The sequence below is a fragment of the Pyxicephalus adspersus genome, chromosome 10 (genome assembly GCF_032062135.1).
Source record: "Pyxicephalus adspersus chromosome 10, UCB_Pads_2.0, whole genome shotgun sequence".
Lineage (NCBI taxonomy): Eukaryota > Metazoa > Chordata > Amphibia > Anura > Pyxicephalidae > Pyxicephalus > Pyxicephalus adspersus.
The window spans coordinates 16,912,993-16,937,452 of NC_092867.1; the positions used below are offsets into that span (position 1 = coordinate 16,912,993).

At 39.2% G+C, this 24,460-nt stretch overlaps 1 protein-coding gene across 1 annotated transcript in view; it reads right to left on the reverse strand.

Annotated features, from left to right (window-relative positions):
* Positions 1-1,349: 1,349 nt before the first annotated feature.
* Positions 1,350-24,460, reverse strand: part of LOC140339409 (disintegrin and metalloproteinase domain-containing protein 9-like) — a 39,660-nt gene continuing 16,549 nt past the window's right edge. Inside the window, exons 6-22 of the mRNA XM_072424110.1 lie at positions 24,189-24,366; positions 22,902-22,967; positions 22,463-22,534; positions 20,797-20,966; positions 19,426-19,513; positions 16,567-16,685; positions 15,084-15,255; positions 11,052-11,141; positions 10,578-10,773; positions 9,194-9,299; positions 8,373-8,544; positions 8,030-8,110; positions 6,867-6,972; positions 5,814-5,943; positions 4,988-5,063; positions 4,470-4,519; positions 1,350-3,324 (exon numbers count right to left, since the gene is read on the reverse strand). Of these exons, the coding sequence (XP_072280211.1) occupies positions 3,228-3,324; positions 4,470-4,519; positions 4,988-5,063; positions 5,814-5,943; positions 6,867-6,972; positions 8,030-8,110; positions 8,373-8,544; positions 9,194-9,299; positions 10,578-10,773; positions 11,052-11,141; positions 15,084-15,255; positions 16,567-16,685; positions 19,426-19,513; positions 20,797-20,966; positions 22,463-22,534; positions 22,902-22,967; positions 24,189-24,366 (1,969 nt within the window). The 3' untranslated portion in view covers positions 1,350-3,227. The remainder of the gene's footprint in view (positions 3,325-4,469; positions 4,520-4,987; positions 5,064-5,813; positions 5,944-6,866; positions 6,973-8,029; positions 8,111-8,372; positions 8,545-9,193; positions 9,300-10,577; positions 10,774-11,051; positions 11,142-15,083; positions 15,256-16,566; positions 16,686-19,425; positions 19,514-20,796; positions 20,967-22,462; positions 22,535-22,901; positions 22,968-24,188; positions 24,367-24,460) is intronic.

A 24,460-nucleotide genomic window follows, 5' to 3' on the forward strand; every position in this document is an offset into this window, starting at 1 on the left:
CTGCTTTTATTTAGCATAAGCTCAGGCTGAATTTCACAGTTTTCTAAAAATTCTACATCAAGGAAATATAGGATCAGGACAAAGGAAGTGAGGGGGATGTGTGCAGGATCAGGGTGGGTGTGCTGGTTTTCCTGTGGGATGGAAACAGACAGGATGACAGAATTCTACCTTTGTTAACTATATGATTGGTTTTCGCCTTGTTCTTTTTATCTTTGTTTATCTGTAAATACTACATGCAATGCTTCATGTGGTAGCTGCTCTTCCAGATCAAGACACTAGTGCCAATGTAATTCTATATAGCCAATTCTGATTGAATAGAGAAAATACTTCCCGATCATATCTGCTGGGAATCTCATACAAACAAAGTGTTAGAGGCTCGTAAGCTGACAGCATTTAAACAGAACTAACATCCTATTTTATTTAAATAATGTCAGGCAGGCTTTTTGTAAACCAAAGAGATGTAAAGATGTGTAAAGTTTCTTCTGTCAAAAATCTGTGTCCGCCTGTCCGTATCATGCTTTTCTGTTCTGAAAAGTATGATGAACCAAGCATGTGCAAGTCCATGTAGAGGCAGGAGATGATTTTGTTCCATGGCAAAGTAACTGATGTGTGCCTGCCTGTGGTTTCTATATCCCAGCTCCTTCAATAAACATGACCTAAGACTCTGTACCCAGAGGAAAAGATGCAAGCACTGGTATTGGATGCAGCGCTGGATGTCTTCCTCTTGGCATATAAGCCCACCATATTGTGCAAATATTCAGTACCTACTTAAAGGTTATGGTAAACAACTCCTGGAACCCAGAATAAAGAAAACAAATGGCACATATTACATATATTAACATGGAAGATTTTGTGACTCCTTTATGTGATCATTTTATTATCTGTTGATTCTGCCAGTAGATCTATCGGTTGTCTTCTTAGTAGCAGAGGGGTTGAGCAAAATCATATAACCCAGGGGGAGGGAAAAAAATGGTAAGCTTTTCTATATAGTTTAAACTTTGTTGCCATACCCCAAAGGGGTCTTTGACAAATGCCACATGTACTAATACAACATTTTTTGTTTTTCTGAGCTCACCCCTAAGATGTTTCCTTTACTATTTTGTCTGGTGTCTTTTCCCAACCCCTGATACCCACACGTTGGCTTAAACATGACTTCATGGGAACTGGTTAGTAAGGGAAAACATTCACTTTCAGCCAATGCCTGGTTCAAATTTACTTATGAGAGAAAAAATGACATGAAAGTTGCAAATGTAAAAACAATATTTAGAATTGTGGTGTAGGAATGGACTTCCTGTCCTCACTGCTCCATTATCAAATTCTGTATCATCTACATAAAAAGAAAAAACATACAACACGTCCAGTTATTTTATTTTAAAAAATGAATTTATTTCATCATTAAATAGCAATGAAAATGTCCACATAATAGTCCATGCATCATCATTATAAAAGACTTTATAAGTATATATATATGAGCAGGAATCTCATCCTGTATTAGGCCAGGTATGTCCAGCACCTCCCTCTTGCTAATGGAATGGAGAAATAGAAAGGAAGAACCATGGAAGTCAAAACATTAGCAGACTGAATATCAGCATTAATTAAAAGTTATTTTTTTTGCCCCTTCCATGGATCATTCCTGCAAAACTATGTTCATTGGAATAATTCTTAGTATCTGAGTGGAGAGTACTAGAGGCCTGCATGTCCACCTGGGTGCAGTTGTCCCACCTGCCAGCTGCTACCTCACTGCTTTGTCCTGTGAGATATTCAAGAGAACCACATCATCTATCAGATAATAAGGATTCCTAGAATTCCTGTGCCAGTAGAGTTTTCAGAAAGAAAAAATCTATGGCACAGACAGTTAAGGTATTTTATCCTCTTTAACTTTTTTTTTTCTATGTGGAGGCAGAGTTGCATTAATTGATAGATTGATGGATTATAATCTCTCGGTCCATTGTTTCCATCGAATCAGGAGAAGATCTATATCCTATAGGGCACCTGTGGAAACTGCTGGCTGAAGGTTCTCAGGAGGAGAAGCTGGAAAATATTGTCTAGTGTGCATTACTTTCCACTATAAGGAGCCTTAATAGGCTTAGCATGAAATGCATCACAATGAAACCATTCATAAGTATAGAGGTGCCAGAAACTTTAGAGTGGGTCGTCAATTCTAGTCTTTGAGGGCCAGGATCTGCACACTTGCATAGAGAAAATGATTCCTGTACCAAAATCTGGCCATTATGTGACCTCCAAGGATTGGAGTCAAGGATTATCAAATTGTGCTTGTATGTCCAACAGCAATATATCTATGGCCCCTTTAATTGAATTTCTTCATTCATTACCTTTTCATAAAATCCACTACCCGCGCAGCAACCAGAGTTATTAAAAAAAAGAGCCTAGACCTGCCTTTTTATACCTTTCTACCCCTGAAGAACTCGTAAAACAATTTTCAGGTGTTGGGAACCATTGCTAAACTCAGTCAATAGGAAATTTGCATTGGTTGCTAGTGCGAAGAATGACTCCCATACATTAGTGGTCAGAATTCTATCTTTAAAGACAGCTAGAAAGGTCCTTAGTTTAATGCGGTTGGCTCTACCACGTAGTGTTGGCCCCCAGACTATGCAAGTCCCATCTCTTGGGAGGCCAATCAGCCACAGCTTACCTCTGCCAATTTCTGGAGTGGCTGATCTAGACCATCAGTTCTCCAAGCCTCAGTGTTCCCATTTTATTGGATCTGTTCTCTCAGCCAACTGAAGACATCTCTCTCTCTAATAAGTCTGCAACTGCAGCAGAATTGGGGTATGTAGTTAGGATATGAGAATGGTGGATAGCTTGGCCAGCTCAGAAAGAGGAACATCTATGGTCCTTTCTTTTTAATATTAATAAGGGATTGCATAAATGTCCATGTAAACATGAAACCTCCCTTAAATATTTACACTACAAGGTTTACTCTGCATAGGTCACATGATTGCAGGCTATAGAGCATTTCAACATACAGTATAATTAAAAAAATGTTTCAAAAATGCATAATAAAGACATCTTCTTTCAAACCATTCAGGAAAATATTCCTTCATTGTATTCCCGTCATGGTGGTGTTGGCACAGCAACCGGCAGGGTTAGTGCAATGGCACTAGCACCAATTTCCAAGAAATGTTAATCGTTCCAATTTAGTAAGATAATGAACACTGGCTTCTTTCCTGATATAAATTAAATTCACTGGGATACGGTTACCGCTTTCAGACATTTGGCTGCCAGTTATATTGTGAAGGTGCTGTTGGTCGGGGTGGAGGAGGGCGGGCAGGGACAGGCGGTCTTGCAGCCGGCATTGGTGGTCTAAAGTATAAAAAAAACATGTTATTGGAAGTAATAAGGTGAAAAAATTTATATATAACACCATTTCTACCTACAGTATTCATGGGTAATTTAGAGAAGGTTCAGATCTTCTAGTCGCTTGGCTGCCTTAATAGGTTATAAAAGAACCAGCGTTTGCAGGTTTACACTACAGCCCCCATTCATTTTCTATTGGGCCGCAGTTGGAGGACTCTACATGAAGCCTTTCCTGGAGGCAGCTTAAGGTGATAGTAATAAGGTTGAAAAATTTATATATAACACCATTTCTACCTACAGTATTAATGGGTAATTTAGAGAAGGTTCAGATCTAGTCGCTTGGCTGCCTTAATAGGTTATAAAAGAACCAGCGTTTGCAGGTTTACACTACAGCCCCCATTCATTTTCTATTGGGCCGCAGTCGGAGGACTCTACATGAAGCCTTTCCTGGAGGCAGCTTTTGACTGCTGCACAGATCTGGTAACCATACCATAGCCTCACCACCAGTTCGAACAAAAAATTAGAGGACTATAAGGAGCCAGCAGTAGTAACCATTAAAGTGTATCTAACTCCAAAAACTATAATGTAATACATTGCAGCTTACCAGTCCTTAGATTTGGATTCTGTAATAGATTCTGTAATAGGGTGACAACACCCCTCACAATAATAAATTTATACAGGAGCAGTGTTGCCACCCCACGGCAGGACTAAAGAAAACCTCTCTATCTTCAACCATAGAGGTGAGGTTTTCTGTAGTCACCGAAAAAGCTGAGAACAATGAAAACTGACAACTATCACAAGACTGCTGCCAACATTTATTGTTATGTGCCTATAGAACAAATATAACTGAACATTGGTAGATTTAACCAACCAAAAGGGAGCAAGCAAGTTATTTCATTGTTGAGCTTTTCTTTGCAATATTACAGTTGGGTGGTCAATATGGTAAAATAGGGTCTTTATTTGTGGTTGGTATATTCCCATATATAATATGCATATGATACAGAAAATATTCCATACGATAGGCTGGTATTTGAAAATCACACATCTTGGAATTTGTAGGTCCCACATAAGACCCTGTTGATGACATTGTAGCTTACAATTTTCACAACAGTGTTCTCATCCATAAGCATGTACATGTAAACCATACCTACCTTTGTGGTACATCGCGGGATATGGTAAATACATCAGAGAAGCCTTTGTCCTGTTAATGGGAAAAAGTATTTCTGATCAGCAATGACAATGTTTGAGGACAAATCAGATACAGCCCAATTCTGGCTTTGCTAGGAGCCAGTTCCGTGCAAAAGAATTTCATTTTTAATACTCCTCATCCAAGGCATGCAAGCACAATGTGACCGTCTCACAATATTTGATGTGGCCACTATGGCCCTTTACTTGGGTCATATATGTGTCCATTTTAGGCAATAAAGGTGGGAGATGACTTGGGTACTGTAGCTTACTAGTCACAGGACTCCCAGTAGCTTAGGTGACAGAAATGGATTTTCAGGCCCCCCATACGGACGTTGGTTAACATGGTGGTGGAATTCTGTATTTACTTTTGTCAAAACCATGCCAAAGTGGCTGGAGGCAGTAAAATGGATGGACAAATGTTCACAGGGGTAGTTTGAGTTTATAAAGTGGCTTATTCTATTCCTAGACCTGAATATTTTACCTGGTTACTTGGTGCATTTCTGGCAACATTTTGAGTTGTATGTTGGTTTTGTGTTGGTCTTTGTGTGGTTTGAGTTCTGTTGAAGAAAAAAAAAAGACATTGGAAGCAGTTTTGGCATCGTTGAAATTTATTTATTAAATTTATTAGCACTCTTCTAAGGCCTAAATCAGATTTGTGCAATGTATAACCCTCAGGTCTTAATTCCACAAACTATTTTGATTATCCATGGAAAAGGGTTCCACTTAGTTGTTATTTTGCCAACAGGGCAGTGTTTTTACTCTGTAGTGACAGACTTGTAATTAAGATTTTTTAAAATTATTTTTAAATTCCTGCCAGCTGATCAAAGTGCCCTTAATGGCGATATTACTTTTCGGGGTGCAGCTGGGGCTCTATAGGTGCCCGGCTATTTAATTTTTCAACCATTGCCCATCCAGCCTGAGCATGTCTATAGTTCCATTTAGGCTAGAATAATGCCTTAGAATAACCCCATCCCTAAATTTACCCCTTCTGCAGTTCCTTGACCCCATCATTAGCAAGGAGCATCCATGAAGACCAATCAGGCCTGTTCCAAAAACTACCAACAATTGATGCAGGCATAGAGAACGACTGATCTGTCCTGCTTAGTTCTTTATTGCAATGGGCCACCCTACAGACCAATATGAAGAATCAGAAGGTAGGATGTAAATAGTAAATGTTCTACTTTTCCGGAATCGTTTAGATTTGCATATACTGTAACTTTACCTGTTCTATTCAACCACCTTACACCCCGTCCCCATTTTTCAAGTAGAAATTTTGCAACACTTGGATTACAGGTTATGAAAAGTACCTGCTCCTTCTTTTTCTTCGACAAAACCTCCTTCTTAGTGCATCACGTTTTATCCACATGACGACAAGTAGGATGAGAATTGGCAATACCAGCAGGAAAAATATCAGCAGTCCATCGCGTAATGATGTATCTGCAAAGACAATATATATTGTAAAAGCATTCATTATCTGTACCTGGACTTGTGTCTGGGATCCAAGATGTAATAGATAGATTGTTAGGGTCCTCCTAATACAGATCACTACTCATTTGAACTTTATATTCTTTGATTATGTAATAATAGTCGTTGTTACATTATGTCCTCAAATTACAGATCAACAACCATTCACACAAAATATCCCCTAATATAGATTACTAGATATTGAAGTTTTGCCATGGGGTACCAGTTTGGCCCCCTTAAGACTTGGCTGCTCCCAGTTGCCCATCACAGTGCAATTTTACCTTGTGATTGTGTCAACTACATTTTAACCTCTGTGTCATGGGGTTGGGGTATTCTTCATAAAGAAGTAGTTCCCATAATGCATTTATGTCTAAAAAAACATTTTGGCCACTGTTTTGGGTAAATATCACTGAGTTCTAAGACTCGCTGGCTTCTTTTAACATTTGAGGTTCCTGATGAGGATCTCTCCATAAAAATCCCTCCTATAGGCAATATAAAAAAACTCCAATATTTGTGAGTGCCAATTAAACATACAGGTCATGACCTTGTGTGATTAATATTATTTTGCCTTTGGCAGTACACAACCTCTGACTAAGGGGTTCCAACACTATCACACCTAACATCATTGGGCCCTGGGCCCTTGTGTATCTGCACAGATGGTATGTTCAGTAAGCAGCCTTGCCAGTCAGCCGTTGTCCTTGGATAAAATTATTGAGCAAGCTAAATTCCTAGATAGACACACATTGCAGGTTGATAATCTCTGAGCAATATAATGCCAATATTTATTTTTCTGTGGCGCAAGGGACATAACCAGCCACTGTGCAAACATCACAACCATCCAATGTCTGATCACTCATTGCTTTTATTAAAGCCTGTCTATGGTCAGCTGTACTTACCAATATGAGCAGGCCCGCTGTCAATACTTCCACCATAGCCCGACTTGTCACAGTAAGGAGGGGCCCAGCCATCATTGCAGTGACAGTTCCCATTGTTGTTGCACACCTGACATAAAATAATGGGAATGTTAGAATTAGAATCAATTCCTTTTCTCAGAAAGATCTGATATTCCACGAACAGACATGAACATCATCAGGTTTAGTCATTCAGGTGGAAGTCATTGGCTAGATAGTTTGATTTTGGCTGTGCAAGTACCGAAATGATCAATTCTACCTAGTGGCCAAACTCTCGCTATAGGTGTGTTGGAATACTTCATACAGATAGCTGTGATTGCAGTGCCTACATGCCATCTTGCTACTTTTTTTTCTGGAAACCATCCGAATTTCAGTAACTTATAAAATGTATTATATTGTACCAAGCTCTGAAATATTGGGAAAATGCACCATTTTTATTCTTTAATGTTCAAGGATAAGGCAGTTTAATAAATATGAGTGGCCCAGAAACTGAAGGCAACCTTTAAAAAAAAAGACTGGACCCCTTTTCCTAATTCTATGCATGGTATGCACATTGTGTTATACTTCATTACATTGATTGCTATTACAACCCTGTGCCGGGGTGGAGGAATGGGTCCTAAAACTACCATGTTATACTTTGCAGGCCAAAATATGCATTCTCAGCTTTTAGGAGATAAACATAGTGGTCTTTTTAAAAAAAAATAAGTTAACAGACCACAAAATAAAGGCATGGATGACAATTAGAGCAATTGAGCTGGTAAACCACATCCCTTGGGTGTTGTAAAGGTGTCATGCCCAATGGCTCTGTACCTTCTAGTCTTAGGGACCCTGTCACTAACTTAAAAATCCAGGAAAAGTCTGTTCCCTAGCACAGCTCACTCCTTTCCGTCTTCTGCATTTGTGTCCATTTACTATAAAGTAATACTTTATTCTGTTGGAATACACAGTTCAGCGATGAGATCTCTTTACTTCTACTGCAGGGTCATCACTTTGTATGTATGTATATGATAGTTACCCCCACGTGTTCACATTGTACAGCAATATAGAAAAAGTTGGCTTGTAACGTAGACATGATTTAGCTGGCGATCACAGCAAAAAACATCAATTATACCATCACAGAACAATAGATAATATTGGACCATACTTACCCCATGGTCATTACATTTTCCTTTGATGTCACAGTTGAATCCCAGTGCAGTGGCGTTCACACATTCATAGTTGATACAAGCCTAAACAGGAACAAACTGTTAATTACATTGTCAGCACATATATGGCAGAATTGCTTTCCTGCTTTAAATGTGTTTTTAAATATTAATGCATGTTTTGCTGCTTTTTCCATAATTCTGTTTTCATGCATTTAAAAAAAAAAATAGGATCATGTACAGTATGTATTAAAATGTTGCACATTATGGTTGACAAAATGTATGGAAGCTTACTGTGGTTTGTAGTTTGCAGAGACAATACAACATTAGCAGATATTCTACAAATTACCTTTCCCTGCCCACAGGCTGTCCCCTCAAGCACCATTGAAGGGTCTGGTACATCGGGTCCTAGGTTGAATTCTACTGATATACACTCCGTCCCATTGACTTTTATATTGCTGAAGCTCGCTATGCTAGTATTAAAAGTTCCTGTACACTGTATCTTTCCACAAAGACTGTTTCTGTAGGGGAACACAAAGGACAAAAATGACATGGCTAGTAGAAATTTGTATAAAACACATGAAGATCATTTCTTAGTATGATGAAGTTTCAGAGTGCCAATGTCTTTTCAAAGGGGACCCCCTCCATCCACTAATGTTGCCATTCCACTAATAAAGAAGTGTGTGACCTCCCATGGACAGTGGGTCTAGCATTGATAGGGCCTAAGTAATATCATTATGTCATCACTGCCCCTAATGCCCCCATTTCAGCATTTTCTCTGTGCTTCCCTGCCCAAAATGCATACTACATTTCCCCAATGTCCTCCTAGGCTCCTTGCTATGCGGGTGTCACTGGGGCCGGAAGGCAGTTAAGCTAATTTCAGAGTTGCAGAAAACTGCAGTGATTTACAGCTTGCTCAAGTGCATTTCCAACTGGAGCCATTTTGTCCATGTGCTTGCACAAGATTGCATTTATACATAGTGAAAAAATGCCCCCAGGCATATATAGGGGGGCCCAGCAGCAACTACTGAATTAGACGGAATGCCTGAAGGAGGCCTAAAAGTGAAGGGAAGATTGTGTATAATGTTTGTTAGATGTGGTGGAGCAAGGTGAAGCTCAATTATGTTTTTGTTGGCAGGTATCAATCAGGATCTAACATTCTATACTTACTGAAGTGAACATTTCCTATAATTTCCAGACGCCATGCCACAATTCCCGTAAGGGGTGCCCAGTACATTCACACCCTGGAAGCATGTATCCATTGCTTTTCTCACACCTGGACAGAAGGCAGTGCCATTGTTATGACATTGTACTACTACAGCAGAAATTATTTCTAACATTCATGGGATTCTAGTAGGAAGCATTTCATTTTACATTTTTTCCAATTCATGACTGTTCCAAGTGCTTTTGCATAGACATAAACATGAATTTGTGTCCATCCATTGACCATGGATCAGTAGCTAGCCATGATCATCAGTATCTGCCTTTTAAAAATATATGGGCACCTTTACTCTATTGTGGTATATGGATTGACGCACCTTTACACAATTTCACAGACCTTAATTCCACACCTTGTAGCAACCTGGCCAATAATTGTCATGGTAAGTTGTCAGGAAAAAAAACGGTATCAAATTTAGGACAGTGTATTCCACACATACTGTATATGTGTGTGTATATACAATATACACACACACACACACACACACACACACACACACACACACTGTATACCTTCCCTGGGCTGCCTGCGGATACCGAAATACCAATCCAAAGAAAAATATATGGCAACATTTGGATTGTTTACTTTAAATATGTAAAGTACACCATCCTAAATTTGATACCCGTCTCTTCATTCCTGAAGAAGCAGATCTTGCGAAACACATTTTAAGAACATGAATTGCTCTAAATCATCTACTATACTAATATTGTATGTAATATATGTAATATTGTATGTATATATGTAATATTCCTTATTTATTGATTGAATACATTAGGTTTTTAGAATTCAAGAATAATTAGTGAGATGTAAATTTTATGAAATATGCCTAAAAAGTCTATGATGTATGTAGAAAGTATTTGATAACTAATTCTGGATGTTGCACCACATAAAAGTTCTCCTTAGTTCATGATTTAGATATCTTTGTATGAGATTTATTGGGGCTTAGGAAATGGCATGGCCTGAAACTATTGCTAATAATTACAACCATGTAAATAATTTTGAAAAATAAATCTGAGGGCGCTGCAATATTTTGTGTCCTTGGCTGGGTCCTGCTTGTGTGCACCATAAAACTGGCAGATAGTGCTTTCCACCCCTCTGGGTATGTATATGTCATGCATCATTAACACAGAAAAGCTTTCAATGTCTTGCTATTTGCACAATTAGGTTGCATTTATGATCAGAAAATAGGAAATACATTTTATGAATAAATTATTGTATTATTGATTAATTTATTTTACAATCAACTTGATCACTGACAGCTCTCTTAATGGTCACTGATTGTTTACAAGAGAGACGTCACTGGACCACTTACAAAACCAGAATTCATGGACTTACCTGGTCCAAGCAAGGCCTGGCACTGTGGATCATAGGTCTGACATACTCCACCATAGCAGTATGACTGGCCGCTGTTACAGGAGTAGCCATTCATTACATACACATCCACAGGGCACAAGGCATGGGACCCGTTGCAATATTCCGGAAAGTCACATGAGTTAGCCTGGGGACGGCAAGGGGTGCCAGCCACCTTAAACTGAAATTGCAAGGAAGGGAAGAAAAGTAAATTAGCATGGATAAAAACCTCATCAGCATTGAACACTAAAACAATTAGGTAATAAAAGTTATGCAATCATTTTATCAAAGGGGCTTTAGGGTGCTACATTTGGATTTTTTCAGTCTTCAAAGGGAAACCCAAAACTCCTACAAATAAACATTTCCAGCTATGATCATTTGCTTTTTACAGATGGCAGATCAATATGCCACTTTAGTGTTGTACAAAATAATATCCCCCATTTCATGGTCTGGGTTTACCTTGCAGTTTTCACAGCACAATCCTTGGCCACATTGTGATCCACTGGTTAGCCTGCAGGTGGCAGCATTGCAGCAGGGGTTCTTACATTCCTACAGCAACATAGAGAACAGATATACCAAATATATATACTGTATATGCAATTCACACACTTTACACTTTTTTTAATTTGTAAAAAATTAAAAGGTAGGAACTTCTTTCAGCCAGTAACATTTGAGATTTTTTGACTGTAAAAATTTGGCCTTAAAGCTGAACTAAATCTTACAAATAAAAACATGTGGACAATCAGGTGTTTTTTGCAGAAGAGTCATAGCAATTAAACAAACTAACCTGCCTGTTTGCAAATATTTACCTAAACTCACCTCTCTTAACTATATCAGCACCGGCATCTTCACCCAGTCCTGTTCACTGTAACTCCCACACTTAATTTCATTTTTATTTTGTTCAATTTTTTGAGCATACACAGCATAGTGCACATTATAAAGAAGGTTGCAAACAGGCAGATAGGTTTGTTTTATCGCAGAAAAAACACAGCCAATCCCTTCTGCAAAAAAAGACACAGCTGCTCACAATGTTTAATTGTAAGGTATAGTTCTGCTTTAAGGAGATCCTGTCACCAGGCCAATAAATTAAAAAAAAGTTTAACATAAGACTTGTGCATTCCATATTATTATGAAAGCCTCTCTTTGCCCCAGCAGATTCGGAACTAACAGTTAGAATACATAGTTACATAGTAGGTTAGGTTGAAAAAAATCCATCAAGGTCAACCACCAGGGAAATAAACATATCCCAGATATAAAACCCTATAAGACATTGTTGGTCCAGAGGAAGGCAAAAATAAACCCTGGTACAATTTGCTTCAACAGGGGAAAAAATATTCCTTCCTGATTCCATGAGGCAATCGGATGTTCCCTGGATCAACAGTCACTGTTATCTTTATTTTAAAGCCTTAATACCCAGTTATATTCTGTGCTTCTAGAAATCATCCAGCTTTTTCATAAAGCAATCTATAGTAGTTGCTGAAACTACTTCCTGAGGGAGCCGATTCTACATTTTCACAGACCTTACAGTGAAGAAGCCCTTCCTTATGTGGAGCTTAAACTTCTATTCTTCCAGACACATAGTGTGCCCTCTTGTTCTTTGTAATATTCTCTTCTCTTGTTCTTTGTAATGCCCTTCTCTGCACTCTCTCCAATCCCACAATGTCCTTTAGTGAACTAGTGACCAAAACTGGACTGCATATTCCAGATGTGGTCTGACCAATGCTTTGTACATCTCCATCTCTGCAGTCTATTCCTCTTTTAATATGAAAAAAAAAAATTGCTAGCTTTATATATTGCAGCTTGGCATTGCATGTGGTTATAAAGTCTATGATCTACCAGAACCCCCAGATCCTTTTCCATTTCTGACTCCCCCAAATTTATTCCCCCTAGACAGTAAAAAACATGTATTTTGTTAGTGCCCAAGTGCACAATTTTACATTTATGTATATTAAATTTCATTTGCCACTTGGCTGCCCAATCAAACAGTACACCCTGGTCTGCTTGTAGATTATAGACATCCTGTATGGACTTCCATTACATTGTTTGGTGTCATCTGTAAACACAGGAATGGTACTTGTAATCCCAAACTCCATATCATTTATAAATATGTTAAACAGTAAAGCTCCCAACACTGAACCCTGGGGTACACCACTAATAACCTTGGACCATTCAGAGTATGGATCATTAATTACAACTCTCTGGATGCGATCTTTAAGCCAGTTCTCTATCTGTTTACAAATTTACTTTTCTAAACCTATCGACCCTAATTTGCATATTAACAGTCTGTGGGGTACAGTGTCAAATGCTTTAGCAAAGTCCAAGTACACTATATCAACTGCTACTTCACTGTCTACCTGTTTACTTCCTCATAAAAAGAGAGTAAATTTGTTTGACAACTTCGGTCTTTCTTGAAGCCATGCTGAGTATCATTTATAATAATTTTTTATAGCAGAAACTCCTCTATGTGGTTCTTTATCAAACTCTCTGAGACCTTTCCAACTATGGACGTTAAACTAACGGGTCTGTAGTTACCTGGTATTGACTTTGCTCCATTTTCGAAGATAGGAACCACATTGGCCTTACCCCAATCCATCGGTACCTTGCCAGTGTTTAATTCTAAAAATTAGAAATAATGGCTTTGAAATAACTGAGCTCAGCTCTTTAAGGACACGTGGATGTAATCCATCAGGTCCTGGTGCTTTGTCAACCTTAATTTTCCAAGCTCTTTCTCAATCATATCAATTCTGAGCCATTGTGACTCATTTAAGGCAGTGACATTGCTAATATGAATTTGGACTTCAGCTCTGCCATTTTTCTTTGTGTACACAGAGCTAAAAAGTGTTTAGTAAGTCTGCCTTGTCTTTATCCCCAGGTACCAACTCAGCGACATCCTTTAAGGGGCCTACATGCTAGGATCTGATCTTTTTGCTATTATATTTGAAAAATGTTGGGGGGTTTGCCTTACTTTCCTTTGCAACATGTCTTTCATTTTAAAGTTTTGCAAATTTTATCTCCTTTTTACATATTTTGTTATATTTTTTATAGGTTTCAAAAGATGAAGGTAGGCCTTCATTTTTATATTTTTGGAATGCCCTTTTCTTGTTCCTTATGGCTTTTTTAATAACAGCTGTGAGCCACGTAGAATTTAATTTTAGCTTCTTAAACGTATTACCCATTGGAATATATTTTCAGTTTGCTTTTTTAGAACAGACTTGAAACATTCCCATTTCTGTTCTTTGTTCTTTGAGGACAATATTGTCTCCCAGTCCAAGTTACAGGGAGCCGCCCTTAATATTGGAAAATTTGCTGTCTTAAAATTAAATGTTTCTTCTCTTTCATGTTTTTGCTTCCTGTTTACAGCTTACATTAAATTAAATCATATTATGATCACTGCTACCCAGTTTCTCTTTTATTTGCACATTTGTTATAAACTCTGCATTGTTAGAAAGAACTAGGCCCAGCAGAGTATAATTTCTAGTTGGGGCTTCTGTAAACTGTACCATAAAATTATCTTGTAATAAATTCACAAGTTCCTTCCCTTTTGCTGTTCCTGTAGTGCCATTATTCCAGTTAATGTCAGAGTAGTTGAAATCCCCCATGATTAAAACACTTTCACTTTTTGCCGCTTTTTATGTCTGTGCTAGTAGTTGATTTTCTATTTCTTCCTTAGCACTGGGGGGCCTATAGCAGACTCCAATAATTAATTGTGTGTTATTCAACCCCACATTCAACTCCATCCATAATGCCTCAGCCTCATCGCTTGTTCCATCCACAATTTCTTCTTTCACATTCACTTTTAGATCACTTTTCACAGACAGACACCACCACCCTTTCGTTTGACTCTGTCTTTGCGAAAGAGTATACCCAGGAATATTGACAGCCCAGGCATGTGAAGAACGAGCAATATCAACTAAGTCATAATCCCCCTCACTCATTAAGGCTTCCAACTTCCCTATCTTGTTTGCTAGACTTCTAGCATTTGGTGAACAGGCCCTTTAAACCATTGCTGATTTTACCATCATTGTTTGCCAAATCATTTTGTTTTTCAGTACAACTAGTACTGCGCAATCCAATGTTTGTTTGTACCATGCAAAGCTCCTTACAATTATCCATAATCCTCCTTCCCTCCCTCATCTATATTGTCATTGGTTCCAACGTGGACCAAGACAGCTGGGTCCTGTCCAGTTCCTACCAGTAATTTGTCCACTTAGTCCACCACATGCCGAACCCTGGCACCAAGGAGACAGCAAACCATTCGGTTGAAGGGATCCGGGCGATAAACTATTCTACCTGTCCTCCTGATGATAGAATCCCCTATGACACTATAGTATTCTTCATCACTCCTCCCCTGAAGAACATCATGTCTTTATATTATTCCAGTATTTTTGGCATCTTTTCCCTGTTTAATTCCTTCTTTTACAAAAAAAAATGTTTTAAAGTTGGGCTGCAGATGACTATGCAACCAATGCAGACATGCAGCTTGCACCTTACCTGTGGTGATCCACAATCACATTCCTCTCCACCTTCCACTATATTGTTTCCGCAGACTGGGATGCTGAGGACCTGGCTGGGGTCAGGAGGATTACGAAGGCACGCTCCTCCTCCTTTCAGAATTAGTTCTTCAAAATCATTTTCACTGCAGGTACTAAATGTTTTTCCACCCCTGGAACAAGAAAATAAGACATGATGGAGAGGAGCAGAGCAAAATGTGGCGGACAATGCATAGTTCATACTGCCATCCACTAAAGGCTACCTACTATAGCCATTTATTTGTTTGACATGAGAAATTTAGAGCAGTGGTCCCCAACTTTTTGGAGCTCACGGACCACTAAATGCACAGACTCCAGACCGTGCATGTGCAGGGAGCCTTGTGTCACTCAAAGGGGAAGAAACGTCCCACAGAGTGATGTCATAATTCCAGAACCCGCCCTTTCTCCCATCGCAGGTCTGAGCCTGGGAAGGTTGTGTCTAGGGGTCCTTTCCCTGACCCCGCTGGAGGGTGCACCTGCCAGAGCTGAAGCCCATATGTCAGATGGCCGCGGCCCACTAATGGGGGTTGAGGACCCCCGATGTAGAGTGTCTGCACTGCTTTATTTTTTTGCCGACACTTACTGGAGCAGCCTCTTTTTCAACCTCTGCTAGCATATCTGATCCCAGTCTTATAAAATAGGGAGCCACCAGAATGGTCAAAAACTCACTGGCTTCTAAAGGAATTTCACATTTTTATTTCATGTGTAAAATAAGGGCATTACAATCCCCTTGATATGTTGGTCTGTTCCAGTACAGATTATAATATATTTGGTTAAATGAACCTGCTCCCTATTTACATACTGTGAAAAAGTAATTTAAAAAACATGCCTTCAATTACTTCTGTAGCTATAGGCATGGTGGAGAAACGCAGCCTCACAGTTCCCAACTGAGGCTCCTCTCCTTTTTTTCTATGGAAGCAGAACCTTCCAGCCCTGGCAGTCTTCAAATGTAGACATACTCCAAGTTCTTGTAAGTTGATAGAAAGGGGTTGCCTAACATAAAGCTATCTACCACTCATGATTTTAATCCACCGCCAGAACTCAACCAATAACTATGCATTTTCAATATAACTAAACAAAAGTTTCAATATAAGTTTTTAAAACCAAAAACATTTTGAAAAAATTGAATTGTAATAATTTCATCAAATTGCCATAGCTATGGCCAGCCTTATGCTTTCTATTATGATCTTTTATGATCTTTAGGGATCAAACATACTGCTGGAGAGGTTGGTGAGGGTTTGCTCTAAAGTTCTGCTTGTTATTAATATGTGTTTTAACACTTTCCCACTCTATTCAAAATACAAAAGAAAATATTTAGCTATAGCGTTGTGGCAAAATTACTTTCTGAAACTAATTCAAACACTTGAAGACAAAAAAATCATTAGGGCAGTTATGTAAGGTTGTAAATATTTCCAGACTTCTCATACATCACCATTAGGACTTACGCATCTGAACTGTGCATGATGTAGATCCCTTGACAGTTGGTATCATCGTGGCTCATTCCAAGAAGGTGGCCAAGTTCATGAGCCACCACGGTGGCATGTGACTGAGGACTGCCGGTGAACTGAGGACATAAAATTTTGTTGAGTGACTCATAAAAACACAGGGCTTACCAAACACATAGCAAAAAAACTTAGAGTGCTGTCACCCATTGCTACCTTTAAACATTTTGAAAATGAAACATGTTTGATATATTTGCTATAGGGACATCAGCCGCTGTTCCACTTCTCTGTTTTAGTAATTAAATTTATTTTTTATTCTAATAAATGATAACAAATGAAGACTAGTAAAAAATGGTCTATTATCCAACCAGACAATATGTAGAATCCATCAAGGAAAGAAAACAAAAGCACCAGAAGAAAAAAAATGTTTTATTGAATTTATTAATGCTGATATGTATTATCAATGCTGATATAAAAAAAAATGCTGACTCTGTGATATATGTAAATTGCAGGGGAAAAGCATTACTAAATCTATTTTTTACATTTATATAATGCACATACACTGCCCGGCCAAAAAAAGCCCCAAAGCCCGTGGGGGCAGTGTTATGATCAGGGGTTGTTTCAACTGGTCAGGTCTGGGTTCAACAACATTTTGTACCCAAAAATGAGGTCAACTGATTATCTGAATATCCTGATTGACCTGGCTTTTCCATCAATGGGCCCAATTTATTAAAGCTCTCCAAGGCTGGAGAAGATACACTTTCATCAGTGAAGCTGGGTGATCTAGCAAACCTGAAATGGATCTGGTCTAAGATTAAAAACATTTGCTAACAAATACTAAATGTCTTAAAAAAAAATCCATTCCAGCTTCACTGAAGAAAGTGTATCCTCTCCACCCTTGGAGAGTTTTAATAAATCAGCCCCAATGTGTTTTTTTTTGTCTGATAACACTTGCACGAGAACAATGCCAGGACTCATCCGGATGAAGATGAGAAAATGTGATTTAGGGCAGCGGTCGCCCACCTTTTCGGTCCCGCGGACCACTAAAATTACCGCCTTTTGACCGCGCATGCGCGGGGAGCCGGGTATCAATCAATGGGTGGAACCTCCCCATAGTGACATCATCGTGAAATAGCCCTGCCCACTGTCCCATCGCAGATTTAAGCCTGTGATGGGAGATTGGGCGGGTTTTGTCCAGGGACACAGACTGCCCACTTCCCCGAGCCCAGGATCTGTGTGGGGGAAGTGGTCCATGGCTCTGGCCAGTGCATCCCCCCAGCAGGGTCCTTCTCCTGTCCCCGGTCGGGGGTGCACCAGCCAGAGCCGCGAAACACCAAAATTTTCACGAGGACCTCCACTGGTTTAGGGAGCATGAGACATTTTATGTATGGATTAGTGACAGAGTGCAGAAGCCCACTGAGAATCTTTGGAATGGGCATACACAGTGGTCTGACAAAGATAAATACTTTAGATGGAAATAAATGTTGTGAGATTACATAATCTTATCAAAGTAATACCATGGTAAATGTGTGCCGGGATCAATGGCAGGCCAATAAAATGTTAGTGTGTGTGACTTATTTTGGCCAAGTAGAGTGTTCAATTCGGCAGCTATTCGATCGAATAACCCGATATTTTTCGGGCCGAGTTCGAACACCATTAAAGTCTATGGGGCGGAATTCTGTTTTTTTTCAGGACTCTGTAGAACTGCAAAAGCAATCAGGGGAGCGGAGCTGGTAGCTCCGCTCCCCTGATTGCTTTTGCAGCCCTAGCGTAACTGTAGTATGTGTTCTTGGATAGAGATTCTCTATCCAAAAACACAGTGTTCTTGGGTAGAGAATCTCTATCCAAGAACACATACGAAACAGCAGTTCATCTGCAGTCACAGCTAACTGGAAGTTTTTGCGTGCCTCCTCCAATAAGCTGTGACCGCAAAGTTCCAACGGTCACCGGGCTGTACTTATCAGCCTGGTGACCGTGGGAACTGAACTGCAGATGAACTCTCAATAGAAACTCCATTGAGAGTTCATCTGCAGTCACAGCTGATTGAAAGCACTCGCAGGCCTCCTATCAGCTGTGACCGCAAGTTCCCACGCTCCCGGGGCTGTACATATCAATGATAAGTACAGCTCAGTGACCGTGGGAACTGAACTCAGATGAACTCTAAATGGAGAAACTCCACTGCGATCCCGGCGCACTAGAGGTTAATTAACCTCTAGTGCCGGGCATCACAGTGGAAATGCTAACTCCTAGGAAATCACAATCTAATGTCCCTTCCACAGATATATGTCATTATCATAGTATAAGTTCAGTTTTAGAGGAAGCCAATAATGCTTTTATGGGATGTGAGAGAAAACCCATGCAAACACAGAGAGAACATAAAAACTATGCATGTTGTGTCCGGACAGTGCTTTAGACAGCCAGTCTTAGGACATTTGGTGAAGTCACTACTGTGCTGCACATTGCTCTTCATGCTGGAGGAACCAAAGCCCTGCATTTACCAAAATAGCAATCCACATACAGTGACACAGTGCTGAACAAGGCATGGTAGGTTAATGACAAGAAAATATCACAGACAATACTGGTCTTGTACCAGTCTTTTTTGGGCACAGCTCCCAAACTTTAAATACAATTTAATGTGGTGCAGGGAATATGATAGTGAAGAGAAATGGAGGGGGATAGAGCAGTAAAGGAGGGGCAGGAAGGGACAAAATAGTTGTTAGAATAAATCAAGGTTATCAGTTTTTATATATTCAGTGTATTTTTCCTCAAATTGTCATTAAATTTTGATAAAAATGGGGAACCTTTCCCCCACTATTTGAGTTTTCAAGAATCAGCCACAATGCATCATTGAAATATACGTACTGTGCTGATGGAAGTGCCAAGTCTAGTGGAGCAAACAGTACCAACAAACGCCATGCCAATCACTCCTGATGGAAAAGCACCACGCCCTCTGGAACAGTAAAGCAACAATTATGTGTTTTGGTGGTTTCATTTTTTTTAATAAGCCAAATTCACATGACATCATATTAGGAAATGTGATTTCTGGTCAATTGCTAAAGCATAGTTCCACACATTTATTTAGCTTTGGAGTAGAAAATAATTATGATATCTTTTAAAATTATTTTTTCTGTGCTAAACTTAAACCTAAGCAACAGTTACAAAATCAAAGTTAATTGAAAAATCTATTTTAGAACCCAAAGTTCCAAATGGTGGTAGCAGTCAGCACATACCTGCATAAATAATGATTTACAATGTGCCAACAATATACATTAAGGGGTTCTTTTATAACACAGTGGAAATCACTACAACACAGCACTACACACACCGTGGCCCACCCATTCCGGGATGCCAATTGGAATACAACATAAAAACAACATTGCCATTTACTAATTTAGGAATTATTAAAGGGTTATTAGGATCAGGATAAAAAGAAGATATAATGCAGTCCGCCAATAGCATTAACATATATATTTTTTTGTCTTCTAAAAATAGTTTTATTATCTGATAATCCTGTGAGTAGTGTTTTTTTCATCACCCGTAATAGGGTGTTCTGCTGTAAAATTATACTTTAGCGGTCTCACCCTGTTGGTAAAGCCCAACTTCAGAAAACAGTTTAAGCTGTTACAACCACATCGTTTTTTTTTTGTCTTCAAAATAAAAGGTTTAGAACATTTGAAAAAAAAAAAAGAAATCTTCCACGCTCCTGACAGCTATATATATATATATATATATATTTGCTCCTTGGTGGACTTGGATAGGGTTCACAACGAAGTTGAAAAAAGAAAACATTGAGCAAAATTACTGAAACTAGGAACCAAACCCATTTATATTTGTTCAGATATGACAAGTCTATCACTATGACAAACCAACCACTAGTGATGCCTGAAGACCAAAGTATTTGGGTTGGTTAGAAGAGTTGTCCCAAATGCTGTTTACCCATGTGACCTCCAATAACACTTCCAGTAGGCTGAGCCAAGCTTCAATGTTAACCGAGAACAGATGTGAGCTTGATAGCCAGCCCTATGTGTGTCTGGATTGTGTCTGCAAGACTGTCCAAAATATGTTTCTTTGAAGAATAACCATTATGAAATCAACGATTTATTGTGGAATTGCATGGGGACCCCAACTCACAGGTGGTGCACAGAAGGTACAAAGGGCATTTCACTGAAAACCCTGACTGGTCAGCAGAAGCTCTCTGTCCTTGTTATGTGGGTGGCTAGCAAGATCACTCACATTAGAAGGTGGTAGATGTCACATCTCTTGAGATTCTTGGTGGCATCTCTCCACTGAGCAAATCTTCCCAGGACATCGCCAGCAGTCCCGGTGTTAACGTCAATTGGATTTTCAGTGAACCACGTCACCAAGTTAGTTAGAACTATTCGAATGTTCAACTGACGATACATCTAAAGAAGAGCAGAAAAGAATTATTACACTAAACAGATTATTGTATCAGAAGGACTAAACCAAAGGTTTGAAAAAAATGTTTAAAGATCGCACTTTGTGGCATTCACCTTCTGCTCCTATCTGCCCTGTAGAGTGGTTCACCATGGCAGCCCCACAGCTTTATGATATTATATGGAAACTATGGCTGGTATAGAAGGTGATTGAATACATGGTCCTGAAACGTCGAACTGTGACATCAGTTTCCCATAATACAGTCCTGCACACATTTCCCTATGTTTTATATAGCATAAGATACATTTTAGAAAAAAAAACAATGACCCTACGAGTATGTTTTTGTGGGAGAAAACCCATACATACAAACACAGCAGGAACATAAAACCTCCATGCAGGTAGTGTCCTGACTGTGCTTCTGACTGTCTTCTGACATTTAGAGTGAGATTTGGTGAAGTCATTACTGTGCTGCTCATTGTTCTTCTTGCTGGAGGCTCTAACTTGAGGAAGCAAAGCCCTGCCTTTAGCAAAATGGCCATCTACTTATAGTGGCACAGTGCAGAACAAAGTAGGATAAGTTAAGGACCACAGACAATACTGGCAACTAGTTCTTTGCCATTTGAGCACGACTTTCAAACTCTTAATACAACACATGGTATTTTGTAGTGTCAGCTCTGCCTCTTTGCCTTTGAATTTCTGTTCTTACTTTTGCACTGATCAAATGCAACAGACACTTTTAATAAATTATTTAACAGAGCTAATACAGTAAATAAGAGAAATTCAATGTTGGGGATTCTATGTAATATTAAGTAGGGGGTTAGTGTAAGTTAGGGTTCATAATCCTCTAAAATCAAAGCTCCTAAACCCACTAAAACAAAATCTCAATGTATTCACTAAATTATTAAATTTTGGCATTGGGATACTTTTTACCATGATGCACCAGAACCATACATGGGATTTAGAAGCAATACATTAAGTGGTACAATGGCTGCAATCTTGTAGCATATTTATTGGGAAGTTTAATATTGACTGTTTGGCTCTGTAAAAAGGGGGCATCCTAGAGTGTAACTACAAAACTTTGTAATGCAAAGACAGAATACAAATTTCTTGTAATTGTCAGGCCAGCACTCTGCACACCTAGGAAAGAAGAAACCGGGTGGAGCAGTATTTTCTGTGGAGCTTAGCTCTCTGGACTCACACATGTGTTGGTAGTTATGTGTGTATTTAAGGCTGCAGCTCTCTACCCCGCTTGCTGGAGGATCTTATACTGCTAGGCATGGTTTATGTCACCTGTGCGCTACTAAAGGCTCTGGAGAAGACCAGGCTGGTCCTAAAACTCTGCGCCGTATTTACATGCAATACCAATCAAACACGTTCGCTCCTCCAGCAATTCTCCAGTAATATTGGTTCAACCAGTCCTGAAATTAATCCCAATTTTATTCCATTTTAAGTGTCTTTTCTTAGTTTGTTTTCCTTACTATTGAGCTTTGTCTCTATATCTTACCCCATCAACAAAGTTGATCAGTTCTATGGTCTCCGCTTCCACTGCTGTACTGTTGAACTTATCATTTTTGTACTGTAAAAAAAGAAAGCATTATTTTTTTAAAATCTTAAAACTCCTATTTCTTCCAAACATGGCAGCAGTATTTTGTATACAAAGCTTTCTAGTATTCCCATCTTGCTCATTGTATGACTGGATCAAAGCTTTCGGGTGAAGGACCAGGTGTCGCATGTTATAAGTGTAAATGTTATATGTATAATGTATATATTATACATATATAATGTATAATGTGTATAAGTATATATAAACGTATATAAGTGTAAATATTATGTATAAAAGGGTACTAAAGATCCAGCTTTTTTTTATGATGACTGATCTAGTAAAAGCCACTCATTTCACTTAAAGTTTTAGAGAGTACAAATTAGTGAATAAAACTTCTTACCCGGTTATAATCTACAACAACTCCGAGCTCTACGTAACTGGTAGTAGGAAAGACGGCACGTTTCCTCTGCAAAAAAAAAGTCCCCCGGGTTACATACAAGATAGGGACTGTAGGTTTGTTCTTAAGTTGAATTTGTATGTAAGTCGGAACAGGTACATTATTTTAATAAATGCATTTAGGACAGATGTTTGTCTCAACATATTAGGCAGCATGGTGTCAGCTACTGTATAAAATTCTCACTGTTAATCACAAACAGAGCAAAATAAAAATCTTTATGGAGCATTAACCTCTGGAGCAAGCTGAGCTTTGATATGCAAAAAAAAATAACTGCAGAGTTTGTCTTGGTCAATAAAGAGTTGGAAGAGGCTGCAGAAAAAGCTCAGTCTCAGCTGTGTTTAGCAAAAAACTTCTGCAAGTCACACAAACTGCCCCCTCCCTCCTTCAAACCTCCATTCTGCACACAGTGAGCAGGGATGCCCAGTTCGTATCTAGGAGTCGTCCGTATGTCAGATGTGCCTAAGCCGGGGACTATTCGTATGGCTGCATTTGTTTCCCATTTCAGCCATCCTTCGCATTACTTTATGATCCTGCTAGCTATACATATCGTGTTCTAGGGTGACAGTGCTCACTCACTGTACTGTATCTTTAGAGGAACAGTATTGTTCTAAGCTAACCTTTCTCAACCTTTGTACCCCAAAGTGACCTTTGGAATATTTTTCATGTCTCCAAGAACCCTTCTAATGCCAGTTCATTGGGTATCATTGGACAAAATACTCCTACATTAGTGGCCAGTGGGATGAATGTCCCTCCTTAAGGTGGTGGTCAGAATGCCACCTTTACGGACAGCTAAAACATTCATTGGTGTTCTGCAGATAGCTATTCCAAGTGGCACTGGCTCTGGTACTAGGCAGGCACCATCATATGGAAGTTTGTTTAGCGACAGGCAGACACTAATAAATGGGGGATCAAGGAAGCCCTAACAACTTCTAGAGGAACCCTAGCTGAGAATGGCTACCCTAAACTGCTATTCTTGATCCTAACAGATAAATAGAACCCTATAGCACCTGAGTCCACCACTTATCTAACTCACACTGCACCATGGTGTCATGAAAGGTGGCACTAGAAAAAAAAGCACTGAGTAGCTTAGGATAAAAATAATTGATTCAGTCAGTAGAATTGTGAGCTTCTCATAAGCATGAACTGAAGTGACTAGTCTATGAAGTGACTCCATGAAGTGCTATGTCAGTTTAGGTATTGTCAGCGTTAAATTAATAATCATGAATTTACCCTGCGGAGCTGGAAATATGAAGACAGTAAGGTCTCTGGAGACTCGGTGCTGGACTCCTCTACACCACACATGGCCGGTCCATCGGGTTGCTCAAATTGGTAAAGTCGGTGTTCTCCAGTTGAAGAATTTACTACTGGTTCAATCCCATAATGCCCCTCACTCAGGTACAGGATTCCCCTAGAAATGAAGATTTTGTTAATAAAACAACTACATGAGGTGTTCAATAATGGGAACTAAGTCAACCTAGAACTCTGCATAATGAGGATGATTT